The sequence below is a fragment of the Tachyglossus aculeatus genome, chromosome 22 (genome assembly GCF_015852505.1).
Source record: "Tachyglossus aculeatus isolate mTacAcu1 chromosome 22, mTacAcu1.pri, whole genome shotgun sequence".
Taxonomy (NCBI): Eukaryota; Metazoa; Chordata; class Mammalia; order Monotremata; family Tachyglossidae; genus Tachyglossus; species Tachyglossus aculeatus.
The window spans coordinates 54,186,621-54,211,995 of NC_052087.1; the positions used below are offsets into that span (position 1 = coordinate 54,186,621).

Below are 25,375 nucleotides of genomic sequence, written 5' to 3' on the forward strand. Positions count from 1 at the left end.
ATAGGATTGAATGAATGAATCAGGTTGTCCCACGTGGGGCTCACAGTCTTAATCACCATTTTACAGATGAGGTTACTGAGGCACAGAGCCAGGCTGCTTCTCTAGAGGTCATGGGTTCTAATCCCGACTTTGCCACGTGTCTGCTATGTGACCTTGGGCAAGTCACTTCACTTCTCTGTAGTCACTTCACCTGTATACATGTATATATGCTTGTACATATTTATTACTCTATTTATTTATTTATTTTACTTGTACATATGTATTCTATTTATTTTATTTTGTTAGTATGTTTGGTTTTGTTTTCTGTCTCCCCCTTTTAGACTGTGAGCCCACTGTTGGGTAGGGACTGTCTCTAGATGTTGCCAATTTGCACTTCCCAAGCGCTTAGTACAGTGCTCTGCACAGTAACCGCTCAATAAATACGATTGAATGAATGAATATACGTTGCAAACTTGTACTTCCCAAGCGCTTAGTCCAGTGCTCTGCACCCAGTAAGCGCTCAATAAATACGATTGAATGAATGAATATATGTTGCCAACTTGTACTTCCCAAGCGCTTAGTCCAGTGCTCTGCACCCAGTAACCGCTCAATAAATACGACTGAATGAATGAATATATGTTGCCAACTTGTACTTCCCAAGCGCTTAGTCCAGTGCTCTGCACCCAGTGAGCGCTCAATAAATACGATTGAATGAATGAATGATATGTTGCCAACTTGTACTTCCCGAGCGCTTAGTCCAGTGCTCCGCACCCAGTGAGCGCTCAATAAGTACAATTGAATGAATGAATGTTGCCAACTTGTACTTCCCAAGCGCTTAGTCCAGTGCTCTGCACACAGTGAGCGCTCAATAAATACGATTGAATGAATGAATATACGTTGCGAACTTGTACTTCCCAAGCGCTTAGTCCAGTGCTCTGCACCCAGTGAGCGCTCAATAAATACGATTGAATGAATGAATATATGTTGCCAACTTGTACTTCCCGAGCGCTTAGTCCAGTGCTCCGCACCCAGTGAGCGCTCAATAAGTACAATTGAATGAATGAATATGTTGCCAACTTGTACTTCCCAAGCGCTTAGTCCAGTGCTCTGCACACAGAGAGCGCTCAATAAATACGATTGAATGAACAAATGAAGTGGGGAGGGGAAGGAGGTAAGGCAGGGGGGATTTTATTTTGTTAATATGTGTTGTTTTGTTGTGTGTCTCCTCCTTCTAGACTGTGAGCCCACTATTGGGTACAGACCATCTCTATATTTGACCAACCTGTACTTCCCAAGCGCTTAGTCCAGTGCTCTGCACACAGTAAGCGCTCAATAAATAGGATTGAATGAATGTTGGGGAGGGGGAGACCCACGTGGACGACTGCCAGCCCCCACGGGGGGGGGGACACACAACAGGAAAACTGGCCCACCCGGGGCCTACCAGGGGGGAGGGGTCGGGGGTCAATCAATCAATCAATCGTATTTATTGAGCGATTACTGTGTGCAGAGCACTGGACTAAGCGCTTGGGAAGTCCAACTTGGCAACATCATCATCATCAATCGTATTTATTGAGCGCTTACTGTGTGCAGAGCACTGGACTAAGCGCTTGGGAAGTACAAATTGGCAACAAATAGAGACAGTCCCTACCCAACAGTGGGCTCACGGTCTAAAAGGGGGAGACAGACAACAAAACAACACATATTAACAAAATAACCCCCCCCCCCCCCCGCCTTACCTCCTTCCCCTCCCCACCTCATTCATTCATTCAATCGCATTTATTGAGTGCTTACTGGGTGCAGAGCGCTTAGTCCAGTGCTCTGCACCCAGTAAGCGCTCAAATACAACTGAATGAATGAATGGATATATGTTGCCAACTTGTACTTCCCAAGCGCTTAGTCCAGTGCTCTGCACCCAGTAAGCGCTCAATAAATACAACTGAATGAATGAATGAATATATGTTGCCAACTTGTACTTCCCAAGCGCTCAGTCCAGTGCTCTGCACACAGTGAGCGCTCAATAAGTACGATTGAATGAATGAATATATGTTGCCAACTTGTACTTCCCAAGCGCTCAGTCCAGTGCTCTGCACCCAGTGAGCGCTCAATAAGTACGATTGAATGAATGAATATATGTTGCCAACTTGTACTTCCCAAGCGCTTAGTCCAGTGCTCTGCACCCAGTAAGCGCTCAATAAATACAACTGAATGAACGAATGAATATATGTTGCCAACTTGTACTTCCCAAGCGCTTAGTCCAGTGCTCTGCACCCAGTGAGCCCTCAATAAATACAACTGAATGAATGAATGAATATATGTTGCCAACTTGTACTTCCCAAGCGCTCAGTCCAGTGCTCTGCACACAGTGAGCGCTCAATAAGTACGATTGAATGAATGAATATATGTTGCCAACTTGTACTTCCCAAGCGCTTAGTCCAGTGCTCTGCACCCAGTGAGCGCTCAATAAATACGATTGAATGAATGAATAAATATACGTTGCGAACTTGTACTTCCCAAGCGCTTAGTCCAGTGCTCTGCACCCAGTAAGCGCTCAATAAATACAACTGAATGAACGAATGAATATATGTTGCCAACTTGTACTTCCCAAGCGCTTAGTCCAGTGCTCTGCACCCAGTAAGCGCTCAATAAATACAACTGAATGAACGAATGAATATATGTTGCCAACTTGTACTTCCCAAGCGCTCAGTCCAGTGCTCTGCACACAGTGAGCGCTCAATAAGTACGACTGAATGAATGAATATATGTTGCATATAGAGACAGTCCCTGCCCAACAGTGGGCTCACAGTCTAGAAGGGGGAGACAGAGGGGGTCGCGGGCCCCGGTGGTCACTCACCGACATCCAAGCCAGGCCAGGCCAGGCCGAGCCCCTGTCCGGGCCTGGTCCTGATGCCTCTGCCGACTCCAACCTCCGCCGGGGGATGGGTGGGACGGGAGAGGGGATCAGGGGAAGGAGGGAGCGGGCGGGAAGAGGGAGGGGAAAAGGGCAGGAGGAGGAGGGGGAAAAAAAGGAGAGGGAAAGGGGAGGGGGTGGAGGAAGGAACCAGCGTGGCTCAGTGGACAGAGCCAGGCCTTGGAAGCCAGAGGTCATCAATCAATCAATCAATCAATCAATCAATCGTATTGAGCGCTTACTGTGTGCGGAGCACTGTACTAAGCGCTTGGGAAGTACAAGTTGGCAACGTATAGGGACGGTCCCTACCCAACAGTGGGTTCAATCAATAATAATTGATTGAGCTCGTTCAAGCTGTCATCCTATCCAGTCTGGACTACTGCATCAGCCTTCTCCCTGATCTCCCATCCTCGTGTCTCTCCCCACTTCAATCCATCATGCTGCTGCCCGGATTGTCTTTGTCCAGAAACGCTCTGGGCATGTTACTCCCCTCCTCAAAAATCTTCAGTGGCTACCTCAGAAACTCCTCACCCTGGGCTTCCAGGCTGTCCATCCATCCATCCCCTCGCCCCCTCCTACCTCACCTCCCTTCTGTCCTTGTCCAGCCCAGCCTGCACCCTCCGCTCCTCTGCCACTGCTAATCTCCTCACCGTTAGGCCTCGTTCTCGCCTGTCCCGCCATCGACCCCCGGCCCACGTCCTCCCCCGGGCCTGGAATGCCCCCAATCCCTCTGCCCATCCGCCAAGCTAGCTCTTTTCCTCCCTTCAAGGCCCTACTGAGAGCTCACCTCCTCCAGGAGGCCTTCCCACACTCAGCCCCTTCCTTCCACTCCCCGTCATCCCCCTCTCCATCCCCCCCATCTTACCTCCTTCCCTTCCCCACGGCACCTGTATATATGTATATACGTTTGTACATATTTATTACTCAATTTATTTATTTATTTTACTTGTACATATCTATTCATTTTATTTTGTTAGTATGTTTGGTTTTGTTCTCTGTCTCCCCCTTTTAGACTGTGAGCCCACTGTTGGGTAAGGACTGTCTCTATATGTTGCCAACTTGGACTTCCCAAGCGCTTAGTACGGTGTTCTGCACACTGTAAGTGCTCAATAAATATGATTGATTGATTAATAATAATAATAATGATGGCATTTATTAAGCGCTTACTATGTGCAAAGCACCGTTCTAAGCGCTGAGGAGGTTACAAGGTGACCAGGTTGTCCAACGGGGGGCTCACAGTCTAAATCCCCATTTTACAGATGAGGTAACTGAGGCACAGAGAAGTGACTTGCCCAAAGTCACACAGCTGACAATTGGCGGAGCCGGGGTTTGAACCCATGACCTCTGACTCCAAAGCCCGTGCTCTTTTCCACTGAGCCACGCTGCCATTTATTGAGCGCTTACTGTGTGCAGAGCACTGGACTAAGCGCTTGGGAAGTACAAGTTGGCAACATCTAGAGACAGTCCCTACCCAACAGTGGGCTTGCAGTCTAGAAGGGGGAGACAGACAACAAAACCAAACATATTAACAAAATAAAATAAATAGAATAGATATGTACAAGTAAAATAAATAAAGAAATAAATAGAATAATAAATATGTACAAGCATATATACAGGATCCCCATTTTACAGATGAGGTAACTGAGGCACAGAGAAGTTAAGTGACTTGCCCAAAGTCACCCAGCTGACAATTGGCCGAGCCAGGGTTTGAACCCATGACCTCTGACTCCAAAGCCCGGGCTCTTTTCCAATGAGCCATGCTGCTTCTCACTGAGCCACACTGCCATTTATTGAGCACTTACTGTGTGCAGAGCACTGGACTAAGCACTTGGGAAGTACAAGTTGGCAACATATAGAGACAGTCCCTACCAAACAGTGGGCTCAATGAATCAATGAATCAATCAATCAATCGTATTTATTGAGCGCTTACTGTGTGCAGAGCACTGGACTAAGCGCTTGGGAAGTCCAAGTTGGTAACATATAGAGACGGTCCCTACCCAACAGTGGGCTCACAGTCTAGAAGGGGGAGACAGAGGACAAAACCAAACATATTAACAAAATAAAATAAATAGAATAGATATGTACAAGTAAAATAAATAAATAAATAAAGTGATAAATATGTACAAGCATATATACAGGATCCCCATTTTACAGATGAGGTAACTGAGGCACAGAGAAGTTAAGTGACTTGCCCAAAGTCACCCAGCTGACAGTTGGCTGTGCCAGGGTTTGAACCCATGACCTCTGACTCCAAAGCCTGGGCTCTTTTCCACTGAGCCACGCTGCTTCTCACTGAGCCACGCTGCCATTTATTGAGCGCTTACTGTGTGCAGAGCACTGGACTAAGCGCTTGGGAAGTCCAAGTTGGCAACATGTAGAGACGGTCCCTACCCAAGTGGGCTCAATCAATCAATCAATCGTATTTATTGAGCGCTTATTGTGTGCAGAGCACTGGACTAAGCGCTTGGGAAGTCCAAGTTGGCAACATAGAGAGACAGTCCCTACCCAACAGTTGGCTCAATCAATCAACCAATCAATTGTATTTATTGAGCGCTTACTGTGTGCACAGCACTGGACTAATAATAATAATAATGGCATTTATTAAGCGCTTACTATGTGCAAAGCACTGTTCTAAGTGCTGGGGGGATACAAGGTGATGAGGTTGTCCCACGCGGGGCTGACAGTCTTCATCCCCATTTTACAGATGAGGGAACTGAGGCACAGAGAAGTTAAGTGACTTGCCCAAAATCACCCAGCTGACAAGTGGCGGAGCCGGGATTTGAACCCATGACCTCTGACTCCAAAGCCCGGGCTCTTTCCCACTGAGCCACACTGCTTCTCTTAAGCGCTTGGGAAGTCCAAGTTGGCAACATAGAGAGATGGTCCCTGCCCAACAGCAGGCTCACAGTCTAGAAGGGGGAGACAGACAACAAAACAAAACATATTAACAACATAAAATAAATAGAATGGGTATGTACAAGTAAAATAAATAAATGAGATAAAGAATAAATAAATAAATAGAGTAATAAATATGTACAAACATATATACATATACAGAGGGCATGGCTTCTAATCCTGGCTCTCCCACTTAATGAGGGGCTGGGGTCCGGTGAGTGGGGGGGGGGGGGGTTCTCAACTTTAATAAAAATAATTATTATTATTATCATTAATCCATCGGGTGTATTTACTGAGCGCTTACTGCATGCAGGCCACTGTACTAAGCGCTTGTCCATCATTTTAACATCTGCCAGCCCTTCTAGACTGACAGTTCACTGTGGGTAAGGAACTGGTCTAGCAACTTTACTGCATGGCTCAGTGGAATTCATTCATTCATTCGATCGTATTTATTGAGCGCTAACTGTGTGCAGAGCATCATCATCATCGTCAATCGTATTTATTGAGCGCTTACTATGTGCAGAGCACTGTACTAAGCGCTTGGGAAGTACAAATATATATGTATATATGTATATATATATGTATATATGTATATATATGTTTGTACATATTTTTTTACTCTATTTTATTTGTACATATCTATTCTATTTATTTTATTTTGTTAGTATGTTTGGTTTTGTTCTCTGTCTCCCCCTTTTAGACTGTGAGCCCACTGTTGGGTAGGGACTGTCTCTATATGTTGCCAATTTGTACTTCCCAAGTGCTTAGTACAGTGCTCTGCACATAGTAAGCGCTCAGTAAATATGATTGATGATGATGATGATGACAAATTGGCAACATATAGAGACAGTCCCTACCCAACAGTGGGCTCACAGTCTAAAAGGGGGAGACAGAGAACAAAACCAAACATACTAACAAAATAAAATAAATAGAATAGATATGTACAAGTAAAATAAATAAATAAATAGAGTAATAAATATGTACAAACATATATACATATATACAGAGCACTGTACTAAGCGCTTGGAAAGTCCAATACAGCAACAAAGAGAGACAATCCCCTCCCACACCGGGCTCACAGCCTAGAAGGGGAGGAGACAGACAACATTTATTAATAATAATAATGATGGTATTTGTTCATTCAATCATATTTATTGAACGCTTACTGTGTGCAGAGCACTTTACTAAGCGCTTGGGAAGTACAAATTGGCAACATATAGAGACGGTCCCTACCCAACAGTGGGCTCACAGTCTAAAAGGGGGAGACAGAGAACAAAACCAAACATACTAACAAAATAAAATAAATAGAATAGATATGTACAAGTAAAATAAATAAATAAATAAATAGAGTAATAAATATGTACAAACATATATACATATATACAGAGCACTGTACTAAGTGCTTGGAAAGTCCAATACAGCAACAAAGAGAGACAATCCCCGCCCACACCGGGCTCACAGCCTAGAAGGGGAGGAGACAGACAACATTACATTAATAACGAATGTGCCCGGGCTCGGGAGTGAGAGGTTGTGGGTTCTAATTCCGGCTCTGCTACTTATCACCTTGCCACTTAACTTCTCTGGGCCTCAGTTCAAATCCCAGCTCCGCCAATTGTCAGCTGTGTGACTCTGGACAAGTCACTTCACTTCTCTGGGCCTCAGTTCCCTCATCTGTAAAATGGGGATTAAGACTGTGAGCCCTCCGTGGGACAACCTGATCACCTTGTATCCTCCCCAGCGCTTAGAACAGTGCTTTGCACCTAGTAAGCACTTATCAAATGCCATTATCATTATTATTATTATTATCTGTAAAATGAGGAAGACTGTGAGCCCCACATTGGACAATCTGATTATCTTCTATCTTGTACATATTTATTACTCTATTTATTTATTTTACTTGTACATATCTATTCTATTTATTTTATTTTGTTAGTATGTTTGGTTTTGTTCTCTGTCTCCCCCTTTTAGACTGTGAGCCCGCTGTTGGGTAGGGACTGTCTCTATATGTTGCCAACTTGTACTTCCCAAGCGCTTAGTACAGTGCTCTGCACACAGTAAGCGCTCAATAAATACGATTGATTGATTGATTCTATCTACCCCAGTGCTTAGAACAGTGCTTGGCACATAGTAATATAATAATAATGGCATTTATTATGCGCTTACTATGGGCAAAGCACTGTTCTAAGCTCTGGGGAGGTTACAAGGTGATCAGGTTGTCCCACGGGGGGCTCTCAATCTTAATCCCCATTTTACAGATGAGGCAACTGAGGCACAGAGAAGTCAAACGACTTGCTCAAAGTCACACAGCTGACAAGTGGTGGAGCTGGGATGAGAACCCACGACCTCCGACTCCCAAGCCCAGGCTCTTTCCACAAATACCAACATTATCAGTATTATTATTACTACAGGACCTAAGGCAAGTCACCTCGCTTCTCTGGGCCTCAGTTATCTCATCCATAAAATGGGGATTAAGACTGTGAGTCCCATGGGGGACAGGGACTGCGCCTCACCCAATTCGCTTGTATCTACCGCAGTGTCTAATTAAATGCCTGACACATAGTTACCAATGACAAATGCAATATATTATCATTATTATAATACAGTTACAAGGGCCAATAATAACAAATTATGAACCACAACAGCGACACAATTACAGGACTCGTGAAGCACTCAGGGTCAAGCACTGTGCTGAGCACTGGGCTAGAAATAAGATCATCGGATCAGCTACCGTCCCTATCCCACACGGGGTTCTTCTCAGGCTAAAAAGACAGGAGAGGAGAGATCTGCTCCCCATTTTATGGATGGGACCATCGAGGACCAATCAATCAATCAATCAATCGTATTTATTGAGCGCTTACTGTGTGCAGAGCACCGGACTAAGCGCTTAACCAGAGAGGTTCAGTGACTTTCGCAAGGTCACACAGCAAGTCAGCGGCAGATTATCATCATCAATAGATTGATTGAGCGCAATACTGTGTTAAGTGCTTGGGAGACGACAATAATATAATAATAATGGTATTTATTAAGCGCTTACTATGTGCAAAGCACTGTTCTAAGCGCTGACAATACAACAGAGTTGAAAGAGAAGCAGCGTTATGTAGAGAATAGAACCTGGGCCAGAAGGTCGTGGGTTCTAATCCTGCCTCAGTCACTCATCTGAAGTGTGACCCTGGGCAAGTCACTTCTTTGGGCCTCAGTTATCTCATCTGTCAAATGGGGATTCAGACCATGAGCTCCACGTGGGACAGGGATCGTGTCCAACCTGATTAGGTTGGATCTACCCCAGCGCTTAGAACAGTGCTTCACACATACTAAGCGCTCAACCAAAACCATTACTATTATTAGACACGTTCCCTGTCCACAGGGAGCTTACAGCCTGGGAAACCATCTGTAATAATATGTAATAATCTGTAATTTGAGAAGCAGCGTGGCTCAGTGGAAAGAGCCCGGGCCTTGGAGTCAGAGGTCATGGGTTCAAATCCCGGCTCCGCCAACTGTCAGCTGGGTGACTTTGGGCAAGTCACTTCACTTCTCTGGGCCTCAGTTCCCTCATCTGGAAAATGGGGTTGAAGACTGTGAGCACCCCCGTGGGACAACCTGATCATCCTGTAACCTCCCCAGTGCTTAGAACAGTGCTTGGCACATAGTAAGTGCTTAACAAATGCCCTCAATATTATTATTATTAATATAATGATAATATTATTCATATAATAATAATAATGATGAGGGCATTTGTTAAGCGCTTACTATGTGCCAAGCACTGGGGTAGATACACTGTAAAATGGGGATTAAGACTGTGAGCCCCCCGTGGGACAACCTGATCACCTTGTGACCACCCCAGCACTTAGAACAGTGCTTTGCACATAGTAAGCGCTTAATAAATGCCACCATTATTATTATTATTAATATAATAATGTAATATAATAATGATGGCATTTGTTAAGCGCTTACTATGTGCCAATCACTGGGGTAGATACACTGTAAAATGGGGATTAAGACTGTGAGCCCCCTGTGGGACAGCCTGATCACCTTGTGACCTCCCCAGCGCTTAGAACAGTGCTTTGCACATAGTAAGCGCTTAATAATGCCACCATTATTATTATTATTATAATAATGTAATATAATAATAATGGCATTTGTTAAGCGCTTACTGTGTGCCAAGCACTGGGGTAGATACACTGTAAAATGGGGATTAAGACTGTGAACCCCCCGTGGGACAACCTGATCACCTTGTGACCTCCCCAGCGCTCAGAACAGTGCTTTACACATAATAAGCACTTAATAATGCCACCATTATTATTATTAATAATAATATAATAATGTAATATAATAATAATGGCATTTGTTAAGCACTTACTATGTGCCAAGCACTGGGGTAGATACACTGTAAAATGGGGGTTAAGACTGTGAGCCCCCCGTGGGACAACCTGATCACCTTGTGACCTCCCCAGCGCTTAGAACAGTGCTTTGCACATAGTAAGCGCTTAATAAATGCTATCATCATTAATTATTATTAATATAATAATGTAATGTAATAATAATGGCATTTGTTCAGCGCTTACTATGTGCCAAGCACTGGGGTAGATATACGGTGATCAGGTTGTCCAGTCTTAGCCCTCATTTTACAGATAACTGAGGCCCAGAGAAGTGAAGTGACTTGCCCACAGTCACACAGCTGATGGGTTCAAACCCCGGCTCCGCCAATTGTCAGCTGTGTGACTTTGGGCAAGTCACTTCACCTCTCTGGGCCTCAGTTCCCTCATCTGGAAAATGGGGATGAAGACTGTGAGCCCCACGTGGGACAACCTGGTCACCTTGTAACCTCCTCAGCGCTTAGAACAGTGCTCTGCACATAGTAAGCGCTTAATAAATGCCATCATTATTATTATTATTATTACGTGGAGGAGGCGGGATTAGAACCCACAACCTCTGACTCCCAAGCCCGGGTTCTTTTCACTGAGCCACGCTGCTCCTTCTTCTAGTACAGTGCTCTGCACCCAATAAGGCTCAATAAAGATACTGATCGATCGATGGATATTTCAGATTCATTTATTCAATCGTATCGAGCGCTTTGTAATTAAGTGCAAATCCCTGTCCCTCCCCCGGAGTGTTTGTTCGCTTGTTTGTTTTTTTGACACCGGTATGTACAATTCATAGGATATTTGTTCTTCCCAAGCGCTTAGTACAGTGCTCTGCACACTGTACGTATTTGTACATATACAAATATTTATGTACGTATTTGTACATATTTATTACTTTATTTATTTTATTTGTACATATCTATTCTATTTATTTTATTTTGTTGCCAATTTGTACTTCCCAAGCGCTTAGTACAGTACTCTGCACATAGTAAGTGCTCAATAAATACGATTGATTGATTGATTGATTGATTTTGTTAGTATGTTTGGTTTTGTTCTCTGTCTCCCCCTTTTAGACTGTGAGCCCGCTGTTGGGTAGGGACTGTCTCTAGATGTTGCCAATTTGTACTTCCCAAGCGCTTAGTACAGTGCTCTGCACATAGTAAGCGCTCAATAAATACGATTGATGATGATGATGCACACAGTAAGCGCTCAATAAATACGATTGATTGATTGATTGATTTGTTACTCACTCACTACGTAGCGGTTCTCTGTCTACAAGACTTTCTCCAAAAAATGAAATTCTCCAATGCCCTGCTATGGGGCAAGGAAGATTCAGATGCCGGTGGTAGCAAATATTTCTTTCTGCATCAGATACCATCATCATCATCATCAATCGTATTTATTGAGTGCTTACTGTGTGCAGAGCACTGTACTAAGCGCTTGGGAAGTACAAGACATCTATAAGACCGTGTTGAAAATACAACTGAGGCTTTTTCCCTCTAGGCTGGGTCGTCGCAACACTATTTTAGGAAACATTTGGACAGCGTTAACAGCCATTGGAAAACGTTCAGTACATATTTACTATTCTTTTTATTTTGTTAATGATGGGCATCTAGCTTTAATTCTATTTGTTCTGACGACTTTGACACCTGTCTCCGTGTTTTGTTTTGTTGTCCGTCTCCCCCTTCTAGACTGTGAGCCCGTTGTGGGGTAGGAACCGTCTCTATATGTTGCCGACTTGGACTTCCCAAGCGCTTAGTACAGTGCTCGGCACACAGTAAGCGCTCAATAAATACGACTGAATGAATTGAGTGTGTATTGGGTGCAAAGCACTGTACTAAGGGCTTGGGAGAGGACAATACAACAACAAACACACACGCCTTTCCCACAACCAGCTGCTCCGCACACAGTAAGCGCTCAATAAATACAATTGATTGATTGATTGACAGGCATTAATCTAAATCAATCTTTTAGACTGTGAGCCCACTGTTGGGTAGGGACTGTATGTGTTGCCAACTTGTACTTCCCAAGCGCTTAGTACAGTGCTCTGCACACAGTAAGCGCTCAATAAATACGATTGATGATCAATCAATAAATGAATAAAAAACGAAATTACAGATGAGCAGAGGACACCAAGCCTCAGAGAGGGTGAGCGACTTGCCCGAGATCATACGGCAGGTCGCTGGCAGAGGTAGGATTCGAACTAGGGTTTCCCGATTCCCGGGCACTTTCCACTGGGCCAACCCGCCTCCCTGGTTGATCTTCAGGCTGCGATTTTAGAGAAGCAGTGGATACAACCTTGGCTTAGGAGTCAGAGGTCCTGGGTTCTAATCCCGGCTCCGGCACTTGTCTGCTGTGTGACTTTGGGGGAGTCACTTCACTTCTCTGGGCCTCGGATCCCTCATCTGTCAAACGGGGATTAAGACCGTGAGCCCCACGTGGGACAACCTTGATTACCTTGTATCCCTCCCGGTGCTTAGAACAGTGCTCGGCACATAGTAAGTGCTTAACAAATACCAACACTATTTACCTCATCTATAGAACGGGGATGAAGTCAAATGGGGATTAAGACTGTGAGCCCCACGTGGGACAACCTTGATTACCTTGTATCCCTCCCGGTGCTTAGAACAGTGCTCGGCACATAGTAAGTGCTTAACAAATACCAACACTATTTACCTCATCTATAGAACGGGGATGAAGTCAAATGGGGATTAAGACTGTGAGCCCCACGTGGGACAACCTTGATTACCTTGTATCCCTCCCGGCGCTTAGAACAGTGCTCGGCACATAGTAAGCGCTTAACAAATACCAACATTATTTACCTCATCTATAGAACGGGGATGAAGTCAAATGGGGATTAAGACTGTGAGCCCCACGTGGGACAACCTTGATTACCTTGTATCCTTCCCAGCGCTTAGAACAGTGCTCGGCACATAGTAAGCGCTTAACAAATACCAACATTATTTACCTCATCTATAGAACGGGGATGAAGTCAAAGGGGGATTAAGACTGTGAGCCCCACGTGGGACAACCTTGATTACCCTGTATCCTTCCCGGCGCTTAGAACAGTGCTTGGCACATAGTAAGCGCTTAATACCAACATTATTTACCTCATCTATAGAACGGGGATGAAGACTGTGAGCCCCATGCGGGACAGGGACTACGTCCAACCCTAATAACTTGAATCTACCCCAGTGCTTAGTACAGTGCCCGGCACATAGTAGGGGCTTAATAAATAGCATAAAAAAACTATCACAGTATTTATTGGACTCGTAACAACGGCGACCGGAGGAACCAATCAATCAATCAATCAATCGTATTTATTGAGCGCTTACTATGTGCAGAGCACTGTACTAAGCGCTTGGGAAGTACAAATTGGCATCACATAGAGACAGTCCCTACCCGATAGTGGGCTCACAGTCTAAAAGGGGGAGACAGAGAACAGAACCAAACATACCAACAAAATAAAATAAGTAGGATAGAAATGTACAAGTAAAATAAATAAATAAATAAGTAAACAGAGTAATAAATATGTACAACCATATATACATATATACAGGTGCTGTGGGGAGGGGAAGGCGGTAAGGCGGGGGGATGGAGAGGGGGACGAGGGGGAGAGGAAAGAAGGGGCTCAATCTCAACCAGCCAGGGTCCCATCCTAAGCGGTGGCCAGCTGGGGCAACTTCTGGCCAACCCGTCCCAGAACGGAGCCCGGAGCGGGGGCGGAAGGAAAGGAAGATCCGGGACCGGGGGACCCAGGAGATGGGACCCCGCATCCCGAGGCTGACACACAAGCCCTCGTTCTCGCTCCCCATCCTGGGGGAATGCACCCATTTTACAGGGGGAAACCGAGGCTCGGGGAGACTTCCGGACCCAGCGGTCATCTCCAGGAATGGGCTAGTGTAGCACTGAGGGGAGGTGAGGGGGGCTGACGATCCCAACCCTTTCAGTGGACCCTACTGGGGGCCCCGACCCCCTCATTACGGGCTCGGTTGTTCCCTCCCAGCCTGGCAGCCCCCATGGCGTTCAGTTGGTCACCCCGGTCGGCTCCCACAGGGCCGCAGTTGGGTGTCCCACAGCCGGCTGGCTTCCCCGTGGGCTCAGTTGGTGTCCCTTGGCCGGCCATCTCCCACAAAGGGTCGGTTGGCGTCCCCTGGCCGGCTCTCACTGGGGCTCCGTCGGTCTCTCCCGGCTGGGCGGCCCCCAAAGGGGCTCGGTTGGCGTCCCCCGGCTGGCTCCCACTGGGCCTCGGTTGGTGTCCCGTGGCCAGTCGGCTCCCACAGGGGCTCAGTTGGTCTCTTCTAGCTGGGCAGCCCTCCTGGGGCCTCAGTTGGTGTCCCCCGGCTGGCTCTCACTGGGCCTCAGTTGGTCTTTTCCAGCTGGGCGGCCCCCACAGGGGCTCGGGTGGTGTCCCATGGCTGGCCGGACCCCATGGAGCCTCAGTTGGTGTCCCCTGGCCGGCTCTCACTGGGTCTCAGTTGGTCTTTTCCAGCTGGGTGGCCCCCACAGGGGCTCGGGTGGTGTCCCATGGCTGGCCGGAACCCATGGGGCCCCAGTTGGTGTCCCCCGGCTGGCCCCCACAGGGCTTGGTTGGTGTCCCATGGCTGGCCGGACCCCACGGAGCCTCAGTTGGTGTCCCCCAGCCGGCTTTCACTGGGCCTCAGTTGGTCTCTCCCAGCTGGGCGGCCCACACAGGGGCTCGGGTGGTGTCCCATGGCTGGCCGGACCCCACGGGGCCTCAGTTGGTGTCCCCCGGCCGGCTCTCACTGGGCCTCAGTAGGTCTTTTCCAGCTGGGCGGCCCCCACAGGGGCTCGGGTGGTGTCCCATGGCTGGCCGGACCCCACGGGGCCTTAGTTGGTGTTCCCCGGCCGGCTCTCACTGGGCCTCAGTTGGTCTCTCCTAGCTGGGCGGCCCCCACAGGGCTCGGTTGGTGTCCCATGGCTGTCTGGACCCCATGGAGCCTCAGTTGGTGTCCCCCGGCCGGCTCTCACTGGGTCTCAGTTGGTCTTTTCCAGCTGGGTGGTCCCCACAGGGGCTCGGATGGTGTCCCATGGCTGGCCGGAACCCATGGGGCCCCAGTTGGTGTCCCCCAGCTGGCCCCCACAGGGCTCAGTTGGTGTCCCATGGCTGTCTGGACCCCACAGGGCCTCAGTTGGTGTCCCCCAGCCGGCTCTCACTGGGCCTCAGTTGGTCTCTCCCAGCTGGGCGGCCCCCACAGGGGCTCGGGTGGTGTCCCATGGCTGGCCGGACCCCACGGGGCCTCAGCTGGCATCCCCCAGCCGGCTCTCACTGGGCCTCAGTTGGTCTCTCCCAGCTGGGCAGCCCTGACTAGGGGCTCGGGTGGTGTCCCATGGCTGTCCGGACCCCATGGGGCCTCAGTTGGTGTCCCCCGGCCGGCTCTCACTGGGCCTCAGTTGGTCTCCCCGAGCTGGGTGGCCCCCACAGGGGCTCGGGTGGTGTCCCATGGCTGGCCGGACCCCACGGGGCCTTAGTTGGTGTCCCCCGGCCGGCTCTCACTGGGCCTCAGTTGGTCTCTCCTAGCTGGGCGGCCCCCACAGGGGCTTGGGTGGTGTCCCATGGCTGGCCGGACCCCACAGGGCCTCAGTTGGTGTCCCCCAGCCGGCTCTCACTGGGCCTCAGTTGGTCTCCCTGAGCTGGGTGGCCCCCACAGGGGCTCAGGTGGTGTCCCATGGCTGTCCGGACCCCACGGGGCCTCAGTTGGTGTCCCCCGGCCGGCTCTCACTGGGCCTCAGTTGGTCTTTTCCAGCTGGGCGGCCCCCACAGGGGCTCGGGTGGTGTCCCATGGCTGTCCGGACCCCACGGGGCCTCAGCTGGTGTCCCCCGGCCGGCTCTCACTGGGTCTCAGTTGGTTTTTTCCAGCTGGGTGGCCCCCACAGGGGCTCGGGTGGTGTCCCATGGCTGGCTGGACCCCATGGGGCCTCAATTGGTGTCCCCCAGCCGGCTCTCACTGGGCCTCAGTTGGTCTTTTCCAGCTGGGCGGCCCCGACTAGGGGCTCGGGTGGTGTCCCATGGCTGTCCGGACCCCACGGGACCTCAGTTGGTGTCCCCCGGCCGGCTCTCACTGGGCCTCCGTTGGTCTCTCCCAGCTGGGCGGCCCCGACTAGGGGCTCGGATGGTGTCCCATGGCTGTCCGGACCCCACGGGGCCTCAGCTGGTGTTCCCCAGCCGGCTCCCACTGGGCCTCAGTAGGTCTTTTCCAGCTGGGCGGCCCCCACAGGGGCTCGGGTGGTGTCCCATGGCTGGCCGGACCCCACGGAGCCTCAGTTGGTGTCCCCCGGCCGGCTCTCACTGGGCCTCAGTAGGTCTTTTCCAGCTGGGCGGCCCCCACAGGGGCTCGGGTGGTGTCCCATGGCTGGCCGGACCCCACGGGACCTCAGTTGGTGTCCCCCGGCCGGCTCTCACTGGGCCTCAGTTGGTCTCTCCCAGCTGGGCAGCCCCCCCAGGGGCTCGGTTGCTGTCCCCCGGTCAGCCCCCACAGGGGCTCAGTTGGTCTCTCCCCGCCGGGCGGCCCCCACGGGACCTCAGTGGGTGCCCGCCGGCGGCAGGAGCCTCCGTCGGTCTCCCCCGGCTTCCCTACCCGGTGGCGCTGAGGGGGTCCTGGGGGGCGGCGGCCTCCTCGGGGGCCAGCCCCGTCCGGCGGAGGGAGTGGCGGTACTTGTGACTGCCCAGGGCCAGCACGGCCCGGATCTCGTCGGCCACGTCCTGCCGCTCGCTCTGCTCCAGGGCTCGGATCAGTCGGGCCACGGCCCCGGGCTGTCCCTCCTGCCCTTCCGCCCACGAGAACAGCATAGACTGGATCTGGAGGTCCAGGCTACCCCTGAGAGGACGGGGTGGGGACGGGGTACCGCGTCAGGGCCTGACAATGACCTCACTTCAAGGCCTTATAGAAGGCCCACCTCCTCCCAGAGGCCTTCCCTGACTAAGCCCCCCTTTCCCCTTCTCCCACTCCCTTCTGCGTCACCCTGACTTGCTCCCTTCATTCTCTCCCCCCTCCCAGCCCCACATCACTTATGTCCTTATCTGTCATTTATTTCTCAGCGTGGCTCAGTGGAAAGAGCCCGGGCTTTGGAGTCAGAGGTCATGGGTTCAAATCCCGGCTCCGCCACTTGTCAGCTGGGTGACTTTGGGCAAGTCACTTCACTTCTCTGTGCCTCAGTTACCTCATCTGGAAAAGGGGGATTAAGACTGTGAGCCCCCACATGGGACAACCTGATCACCTTGTAAACTCCCCAGCGCTTAGAACAGTGCTTTGCACATAGTAAGCGCTTAACAAATGCCATTATTATTATTATTATTATTATTATTATTATTTAACCCCTCTGTGCCTCAGTTACCTTATCTGTAAAACGGGGATTAAGACTGTGAGCTCCCAGTGGGACACCCTGATTACCTTGTAACCTTTTAGACTGTGAGCCCACTGTTGGGTAGGGACTGGCTCTATATGTTGCCAACTTGTACTTCCCAAGCGCTTAGTACAGTGCTCTGCACACAGTAAGCGCTCAATAAATATGATTGATTGATTGATTGTAACCTCCCCAGCGCTTTACTGCATCAGCCTTCTCTCTGATCTCCCATCCTCGTGTCTCTCCCCACTTCAATCAGTACTTCATGCTGCTGCCCGGATTGTCTTTGTCCAGAAACGCTCTGGGCATGTTACTCCCCTCCTCAAAAATCTTCAGTGGCTACCAATCAATCTGCACATCAGGCAGAAACCCCTCACCCTGGGCTTCCAGGCTGTCCATCCATTCCCTCGCCCCCTCCTCCCTCCCGTCCCGTCTCTCCTTCTGCAGCCCATCCCGCACCCTCCGCTCCTCTGCCACCGCTACTCTCCTCACCGTTAGGCCTCGTTCTTGCCTGTCCCGCCATTGACCCCCGGCCCACGTCCTCCCCCGGGGCCTGGAATGCCCCCAATCCCTCTGCCCATCCGCCAAGCTAGCTCTCTTCCTCCCTTCAAGGCCCTGCTGAGAGCTCACCTCCTCCAGGAGGCCTTCCCACACTGAGCCCCTTCCTTCCTCTCCCCCTCGTCCCCCTCTCCATCCCCCCATCTTACCTCCTTCCCTTCCCCACAGCACCTGTATATATGTAGATATGTTTGTACATATTTATTACTCTATTTATTTATTTATTTTACTTGTACATATCTATCCTATTTATTTTATTTTGTTAGTATGTTTGGTTTTGTTCTCTGTCTCCCCCTTTTAGACTGTGAGCCCACTGTTGCGTAGGGACTGTCTCTATATGTTGCCAATTTGTACTTCCCAAGCGCTTAGTACAGTGCTCTGCACATAGTAAGCGCTCAATAAATACGATTGATTGATTGATGTTGCCAACTTGTACTTCCCAAGCGCTTAGTCCAGTGCTCTGCACACAGTAAGCGCTCAATAAATATGACTGACTGACTGACTTGTAACCTTTTAGACTGTGAGCCCACTGTTGGGTAGGGACTGTCTCTGTATGTTGCCAACTTGGACTTCCCAAGTGCTTAGTCCAGTGCTCTGCACACAGTAAGCGCTCAATGAATACGATTGATTGATTGATTGTAACCTCCCCAGCGCTTAGAACAGTGCTTTGCACATAGTAAGCACTTAATAAATGCCATTATTAGTATCATTATCATTCCCGGTCAAACGCGGGTACAAATGTGCACACGGATTACGCCCTTTTCTCCCAAGTCACACATGTGAACACACAGCTTCGCACACGTCTCCACAGTTACACACCCATACAAATGTGCAGACTCACACCTTCCACCTAGGCACATATTCTAGGCGCTCTCTCTCTCTCTCTCTTTTTCTGTCAGTGGAATTTATTGAGCGCTTACTGTGTGCAGAGCTCTGCCACGGCCTAGGGGTTAGATCCCAGGTCTGGGAATCAAAAGGATCTGGGTTCTAATTCCGCTCCCACCGCTTGCCTGCTGTGGGACCTTCAATCCCTCCTCAGGCCCTCAATGACCTCATCTGTCAAATGGGGTTTAAGACTGTGAGCCCCAATCAATCAATCAATCGCATTTATTGAGCGCTTACTGTGTGAGCACTGTACTACTACTGCTAATAATAATAATGATGGCATTTGTTAAGCGCTTACTATGTGCAGAGCACTGTTCTAAGTGCTGGGGGGGATACAAGGTGATCAGGTTGCCCCACGAGGGGCTCACAGTCTTAATCCCCATTTTACAGATGAGGTCACTGAGGCTCAGAGAAGTGAAGTGACTTGCCCAAGGTCAGACAGCAGACATGTGGCGGAACCAGGATTCGAACCCATGACCTCTGACTCCAAAGCTCGTGCTCTTTCCACTGAGCCACGTTGCTTCCCTAAGCGCTTAAGTGGGACAGAGACTGTGTCCAACCCGATGAGCTTGTTTCGATCCCAGGGCTTAGTACAGTGCCTGACATAATAATAATAATAATAGCATTTATTGAGCGCTTACTATGTGCAAAGCACTGTTCTAAGCGCTGGAGAGGTTACAAGGTGATCAGGTTGTCCCACGGGGGGCTCACAGTCTTCATCCCCATTTGACAGATGAGGGAACTGAGGCCCAGAGAAGTGAAGTGACTTGCCCAAAGTCACACAGCTGACAGTTGGCGGAGCCGGGATTTGAACCCATGACCTCTGACTCCAAAGCCCGGGCTCTTTCCACTGAGCCACGCCGCTTCTCCATAGAGTAGGCGCTTAACAAATAGCATCAAAGAAAAGTAGCGCCGTGTTTATTGTGAGCTCCCTTGTGGGACCTGATGATTTTGTATCTACCCCAGCGCTTAGTTCAGTGCTTGGCACATAGTAAGCGCTTAACAAATAGAGAAGCAGTGTGGTTTAGTGGAAACAGCCAGGACTTGAGAGTCAGAGGATGTGGGTTCTAATTCCAGTTCCGCCACTTGTCTGCTGTGTGACCTGTGGCAAGCCCCTTCACGTCTCTGGGCCTCAGTTACCTCATCTGTAAAATGAGGATGAAGACTGTGAGCCCCACGGGGGACAACATGATTACCTTGTATCATCATCATCATCATCAATCGTATTTATTGAGCGCTTACTGTGTGCAGAGCACTGTACTAAGCGCTTGGGAAGTACAAGTTGGCAACATATAGAGACGGTCCCTACCCAACAGTGGGCTCACAGTCTAAAAGGGGGAGATCTACCCCACCGCTTAGAACAGTGCTTGGCACATAGTAAGCGCTTAAATACCATTATTATTAAAGACCATAATCATTAAACATAATCACTATTATTACTAGGTGCCAAGGAAAGGATAATATAGCAATGTAACAGACACATTCCCGGCTCACAAGGAGCTTACAGTCTAGAGAAGCTTACAGTCGAGAAGCAGCGCAGCTCAGTGGAAAGAGCCCGGGCTTTGGAGTCCGAGGTCAAGGGTTCGAATCCCGACTCCGCCACGTGTCTGCTGTGTGACCTTGGGCAAGTCACTTCAATTCTCTGAGCCTCAGTTACCTCATCTGTAAAATGGGGATGGATCAATCAATCAATCAATCAATCAATCGTATTTATTGAGCACTTACTGTGTGCAGAGCACTGTACTAAGCGCTTGGGAAGTACAAGTTGGCAACATATAGAGACGGTCCCTACCCAACAGTGGGCTCACAGTCTTAGACTGTGAGCCCCACGTGGGACAACCTGATCACCTTGTATCCCCCCCAGCACTTAGAACAGTGCTCTGCACATAGTAAGCGCTTAACAAATGCCATCATCATCATTATTATTATTATTATTATTTGGAGTCAGAGGTCATGGGTTCAAATCCTGGCTCCGCCAATTGTCAGCTGTGTGACTTTGGGCAAGTCACTTCACTTCTCTGTGCCTCAGTTCCCTCATCTGTACAATGGGGATGAAGACTGGGAGCCCCCAGTGGGACAGCCTGATCGCCTTGTAACGTCCCCAGTGCTTAGAACGGTGCTTGGCACGTAGTAAGCGCTTAATAAATGCCATTATTATTATTATTACTATTAGAGGACCATAGACTCTCTCTCTCTCTCTCTCTCTCACACACATCATCATCAATCGTATTTATTGAGCGCTTACTGTGTGCAGAGCACTGTACTAAGCGCTTGGGAAGTACAAGTTGGCAACATATAGAGACAGTCCCTACCCAACAGTGGGCTCACAGTCTAAAAGGGGGAGACAGAGAAAAAAACCAAGCATACTAACAAAATAAAATAAATAGAATAGCTATGCACAAGTAAAATAAATAAATAAATAAATAAATAGAGTAATAAATATGTACAAACATATCTACATATATACAGGTGCTATGGGGAAGGGAAGGAGGTAAGATGGGGGGGATGGAGAGGGGGACGAGGGGGAGAGGAAGGAAGGGGCTGAGTGTGGGAAGGCCTCCTGGAGGAGGTGAGCTCTCAGCAGGGCCTTAAAGGGAGGGAGAGAGCTAGCGCGGCGGATGGGCAGAGGGATTGGGGGCATTCTCTCTCTCACACATCATCATCATCATCAGTCATATTTATTGAGCGCTTACTGTGTGCAGAGCACTGGACTAAGCGCTTGGGAAGTACAAGTTGGCACCATCTAGAGACAGTCCCTACCCAACAGACACACACACACACATATACACAGACGGACGGTCAGTGAGCCCGCCGCCCCCGCCCGCCCGGCCCCCCTGCTCACGGGTAGTTGTAACGGATGCGCTCGAGCTGGCGGAAGGGCAGGCCGAGGCCCAGGCCCACGGTCTGCCAGTCCGGCCCGATGCGGCCGGCGACGGTCAGCAGGTTGGCCTGGGTCAGATAGCCGCTCTCCTCGTCTCCCAGGTTGAGCGGGGGGAAAGCCGGGCCGGCCCGGGGGCCCGGCCCCTCCCCGCCGGCCAGCCTCAGCTTCTGGGGGGCAGAACGGGGGTGGACGGTGAGCCCGCCGTTGCGTAGGGACTGTCTCTATCCTAATGCCATTGATTAAGTGCTTACTATGTACAAAGCACTGTTCTAAGCGCTGGGGAGGTTACAAGGTGATCAGGTCGGCCCACGGGGGGCTCACAGTCTCAGTCCCCATTTTACAGATGAGGGAACTGAGGCCCGGAGAAGTGAAGTGACTTGCCCAAAGTCACCCAGCTGACAATTGGCGGAACCGGGGTTTGAACCCATGACCTCTGACTCCAAAGCCCGGGCTCTTCTGCACTGAGCCACGCTGCTTCTCTATATGTTGCCAATTTGTACTTCCCAAGGGCTTAGTCCAGTGCTCTGCACACAGTAAGCGCTCAATAAATACGATTGACGATGATGAGGATGACCCCCCGCCCACCAACCCCCACCCTGCGTTGCTCTGGCCCTCACTGCTCCCCACCCAGGCAGCCTCAGTTTGGGGGACCCAAACTTTCTGTACAAGCAGCGTGGCTCAGTGGAAAGAGTCCGGGCTTTGGAGTCAGAGGTCATGGGTTCAAATCCCGGCTCTGCCACATGTCAGCTGGGTGACTTTGGGCAAGTCACTTCACTTCTCTGGGCCTCAGTGACCTCATCTGGAAAATGGGGATGAAGACTCTGAGCCCCCCATGGGACAACCTGATCACCTTGTAACTTCCCCGGTGCTTAGAACAGTGCTTTGCACATAGTAAGCGCTTAATAAATGCCATTATTATAGAGAAGCAGCATGGCTCAGTGGAAAAGAGCCTGGGCTTTGGAGTCAGAGGTCATGGGTTCAAATCCCGGCCCCGCCACATGTCAGCTGGGTGACTTTGTGCAAGTCACTTCCCTTCTCTGGGCCTCAGTGACCTCATCTGGAAAATGGGGATGAAGACTCTGAGCCCCCCGTGGGACAACCTGATCACCTTGTAACTTCCCCGGTGCTTAGAGCAGTGCTTTGCACATAGTAAGCGCTTAATAAATGCCATTATTATAGAGAAGCAGCGTGGCTCAGTGGAAAAGAGCCCGGGCTTTGGAGTCCGAGGTCGTGGGTTCAAAGCCCGGCTCCGCCACTTGTCAGCTTTGGGCGAATCACTTCACTTCTCTGGGCCTCAGTTCCCTCATCCGGAAAACGGGGATGAAGACTGTGAGCCCCATGTGGGACAACCTCATGACGTTGGATCCCCCCCAGCGCTTAGAACAGTGCTTTGCACATAGTAAGCGCTTAATAAATGTCATCATTATTATTATTATTATTGTTATTATTACTCTGGTGCCAACCTCCCCTTGGCACTGGTTCTGCCCAGCCGGGCACCACCCCCTCAGGCCATGCCCCCTCTCCCCCCCAAGTCCCCCAGAACTGCCCCATCCGTGCCCACCCCTCAGGCCGCCCCATCCGGACCACCCCTCCCCAACTCACGGGCAGCTTGATGGGCAGCGTGGCGAGCCACAGCGAGTCAGGGCCTTTCCGCTGGCGGGCGGCCTCCTCGGGCACCGCCGCGGGCACGGCCCCGCGGTAGAAGGAAACCTGCCGCACGGAGACAGGGAGGCCCGGACCCCCTGAATTAGGCTGGAACTGGAGGTCCCAGCAAGACGCCAGTCCTTGCTGGGCGGTCAGTACTTAGAGGGAGGGCAGAGAGCGTGTCTACAACCTGATCACCTTGTAACCTACCCAGCTTGGAACAGTGCTTTGCACATAGTTAGCGCTTAATAAATGCCATTATTATTATTATTATTACTACACGGTAACAGCAGACACATTCCTTACCCACGACGAGCTCATAGTCTAGAGGGGAAGGCAGACATTAATCAAAATTAATTAATTACAGGTATACACATATATCTGCACATAGTAAGCGCTCAATAAATACAATTGATGATGATGTATATCCCTTCAAAGCCCTACTGAGAGCTCACCTCCTCCAGGAGGCCTTCCCAGACTGAGCCCCGTCCTCCCTCTCCCCCTCCTCCTCCTCACCTCCTTCCCCTCCCCACAGCACCTGGATATATGTTTGTACAGATTTGTTACTCTATTTATTTTACTTGTACAACAGAGTAACAAATATTTACTATTCATTTTATTTTGTTAATATGTTTTGTTGCCTGTCTCCCCCGTAGGGACCGGCTCTATCCGTTGCCAACTTGTACTTTCCAAGCACTTAGTCCAGTGCTCTGCACACAGTAAGCGCTCAATAAATACGATTGAATGAACGAATGAATAACTCTACTGTCCTCTCCCAAGCGTTCAGCACAGCGCTTGGCACACAGTAGACTGGAACCTTCTGCAGGGCAGGGACTGTCGTCTCCCTCACTGGCAGCGGTGGCCTCCCGGGCGAAACCAGGCCCGAGAGTCGGAACGACCTGGGTTCTAGTCCCAGCTCTGCCACTGGTCTGCTGTGCGACTTTGGCCAAGTCACTTCACTCCTCTGGGCCTCAGTTCCCTCATCTATAAAATGGGGATTAAGACCGTGAACCCCACGTGGGACAGGGACCGTGTCCTACCCGTTTGGCTCGGATCCACCCCAGCGCTTAGTCCGGCGCCTGGCGCTTAGTAAGCGCTTAACAAATACCATCATCATTGTGTCTACCTACTTCGTAGGACTCTCCCAATCAATCAATCAATCAATCAATCGTATTTATTGAGCGCTTACTATGTGCAGAGCACTGGACTAAGCGCTTGGGAAGTACAAATTGGCAACACATAGAGACAGTCCCTACCCAACAGTGGGCTCACAGTCTAAAAGGGGGAGACAGAGAACAAAACCAAACATACCAACAAAATAAAATAAATAGGATAGAAATGTACAAGTAAAATAAATAAATAAATAAATAAATAAATAGAGTAATAAATACGTGCAGCCATGTGCATCCCAAGCGCTCAGCACAGCGTAAACACTTTTGATGGGTGTGTGTAGGCACAAAGGAGACTGGGTCTGCCCTCCCACGGTGGCGTGGAATGAGGGGGGCAGGAGAAGGGGGTGAGGGGACCCCAGAGTATACCTGCCCCTTCACGTCCTGGCTTTGGCGATCCCGCTCCGAGGACACGTAGATCTCCTTCATGTTCTTCAGGTGGGAGTAGAAGACGAACGAGATCCGTCCTGCTTCGCAGTCGGGGCGGTCTGGGAAGACGAGAGTCGGGAGCGGGGCGGGGGTGAGGGGCAGGTGGGAATGCCCCAGGCTGGGATGCAGGGGACTGTCCGCCATGGGCTTCCTGTATATTTCTCCGAAGTGTTCGGAGAAGCAGCTCGGCCCAGTGGAAAGAGCCCGGGCCCGGGAGGCCGAGGACCTGGGTTCTCATCCCGGCTCTGTCACTTGTCAGCTGGGTGACCTTGGGTAAGTCACTTCGCTTCTCTGGGCCCCA

The 25,375-nt window shown here is 50.0% G+C and overlaps 2 protein-coding genes across 2 annotated transcripts in view; one reads left to right on the top strand and one right to left on the bottom strand.

Annotated features, from left to right (window-relative positions):
* The window catches only part of LOC119944161 (cuticle collagen 39-like), a 50,491-nt gene extending 34,222 nt beyond the window's left edge, over positions 1-16,269 (top strand). The window contains exons 3-6 of the mRNA XM_038765379.1: positions 13,847-14,045; positions 14,150-14,281; positions 14,636-14,732; positions 16,252-16,269. Of these exons, the coding sequence (XP_038621307.1) occupies positions 13,847-14,045; positions 14,150-14,281; positions 14,636-14,732; positions 16,252-16,269 (446 nt within the window). The remainder of the gene's footprint in view (positions 1-13,846; positions 14,046-14,149; positions 14,282-14,635; positions 14,733-16,251) is intronic.
* Positions 13,789-25,375, bottom strand: part of PIDD1 (p53-induced death domain protein 1) — an 80,802-nt gene continuing 69,215 nt past the window's right edge. Inside the window, exons 15-18 of the mRNA XM_038765380.1 lie at positions 25,015-25,133; positions 23,435-23,542; positions 21,794-21,999; positions 13,789-16,982 (exon numbers count right to left, since the gene is read on the bottom strand). Coding sequence (XP_038621308.1) covers positions 16,739-16,982; positions 21,794-21,999; positions 23,435-23,542; positions 25,015-25,133 — 677 coding nt within the window. The 3' untranslated portion in view covers positions 13,789-16,738. The remainder of the gene's footprint in view (positions 16,983-21,793; positions 22,000-23,434; positions 23,543-25,014; positions 25,134-25,375) is intronic.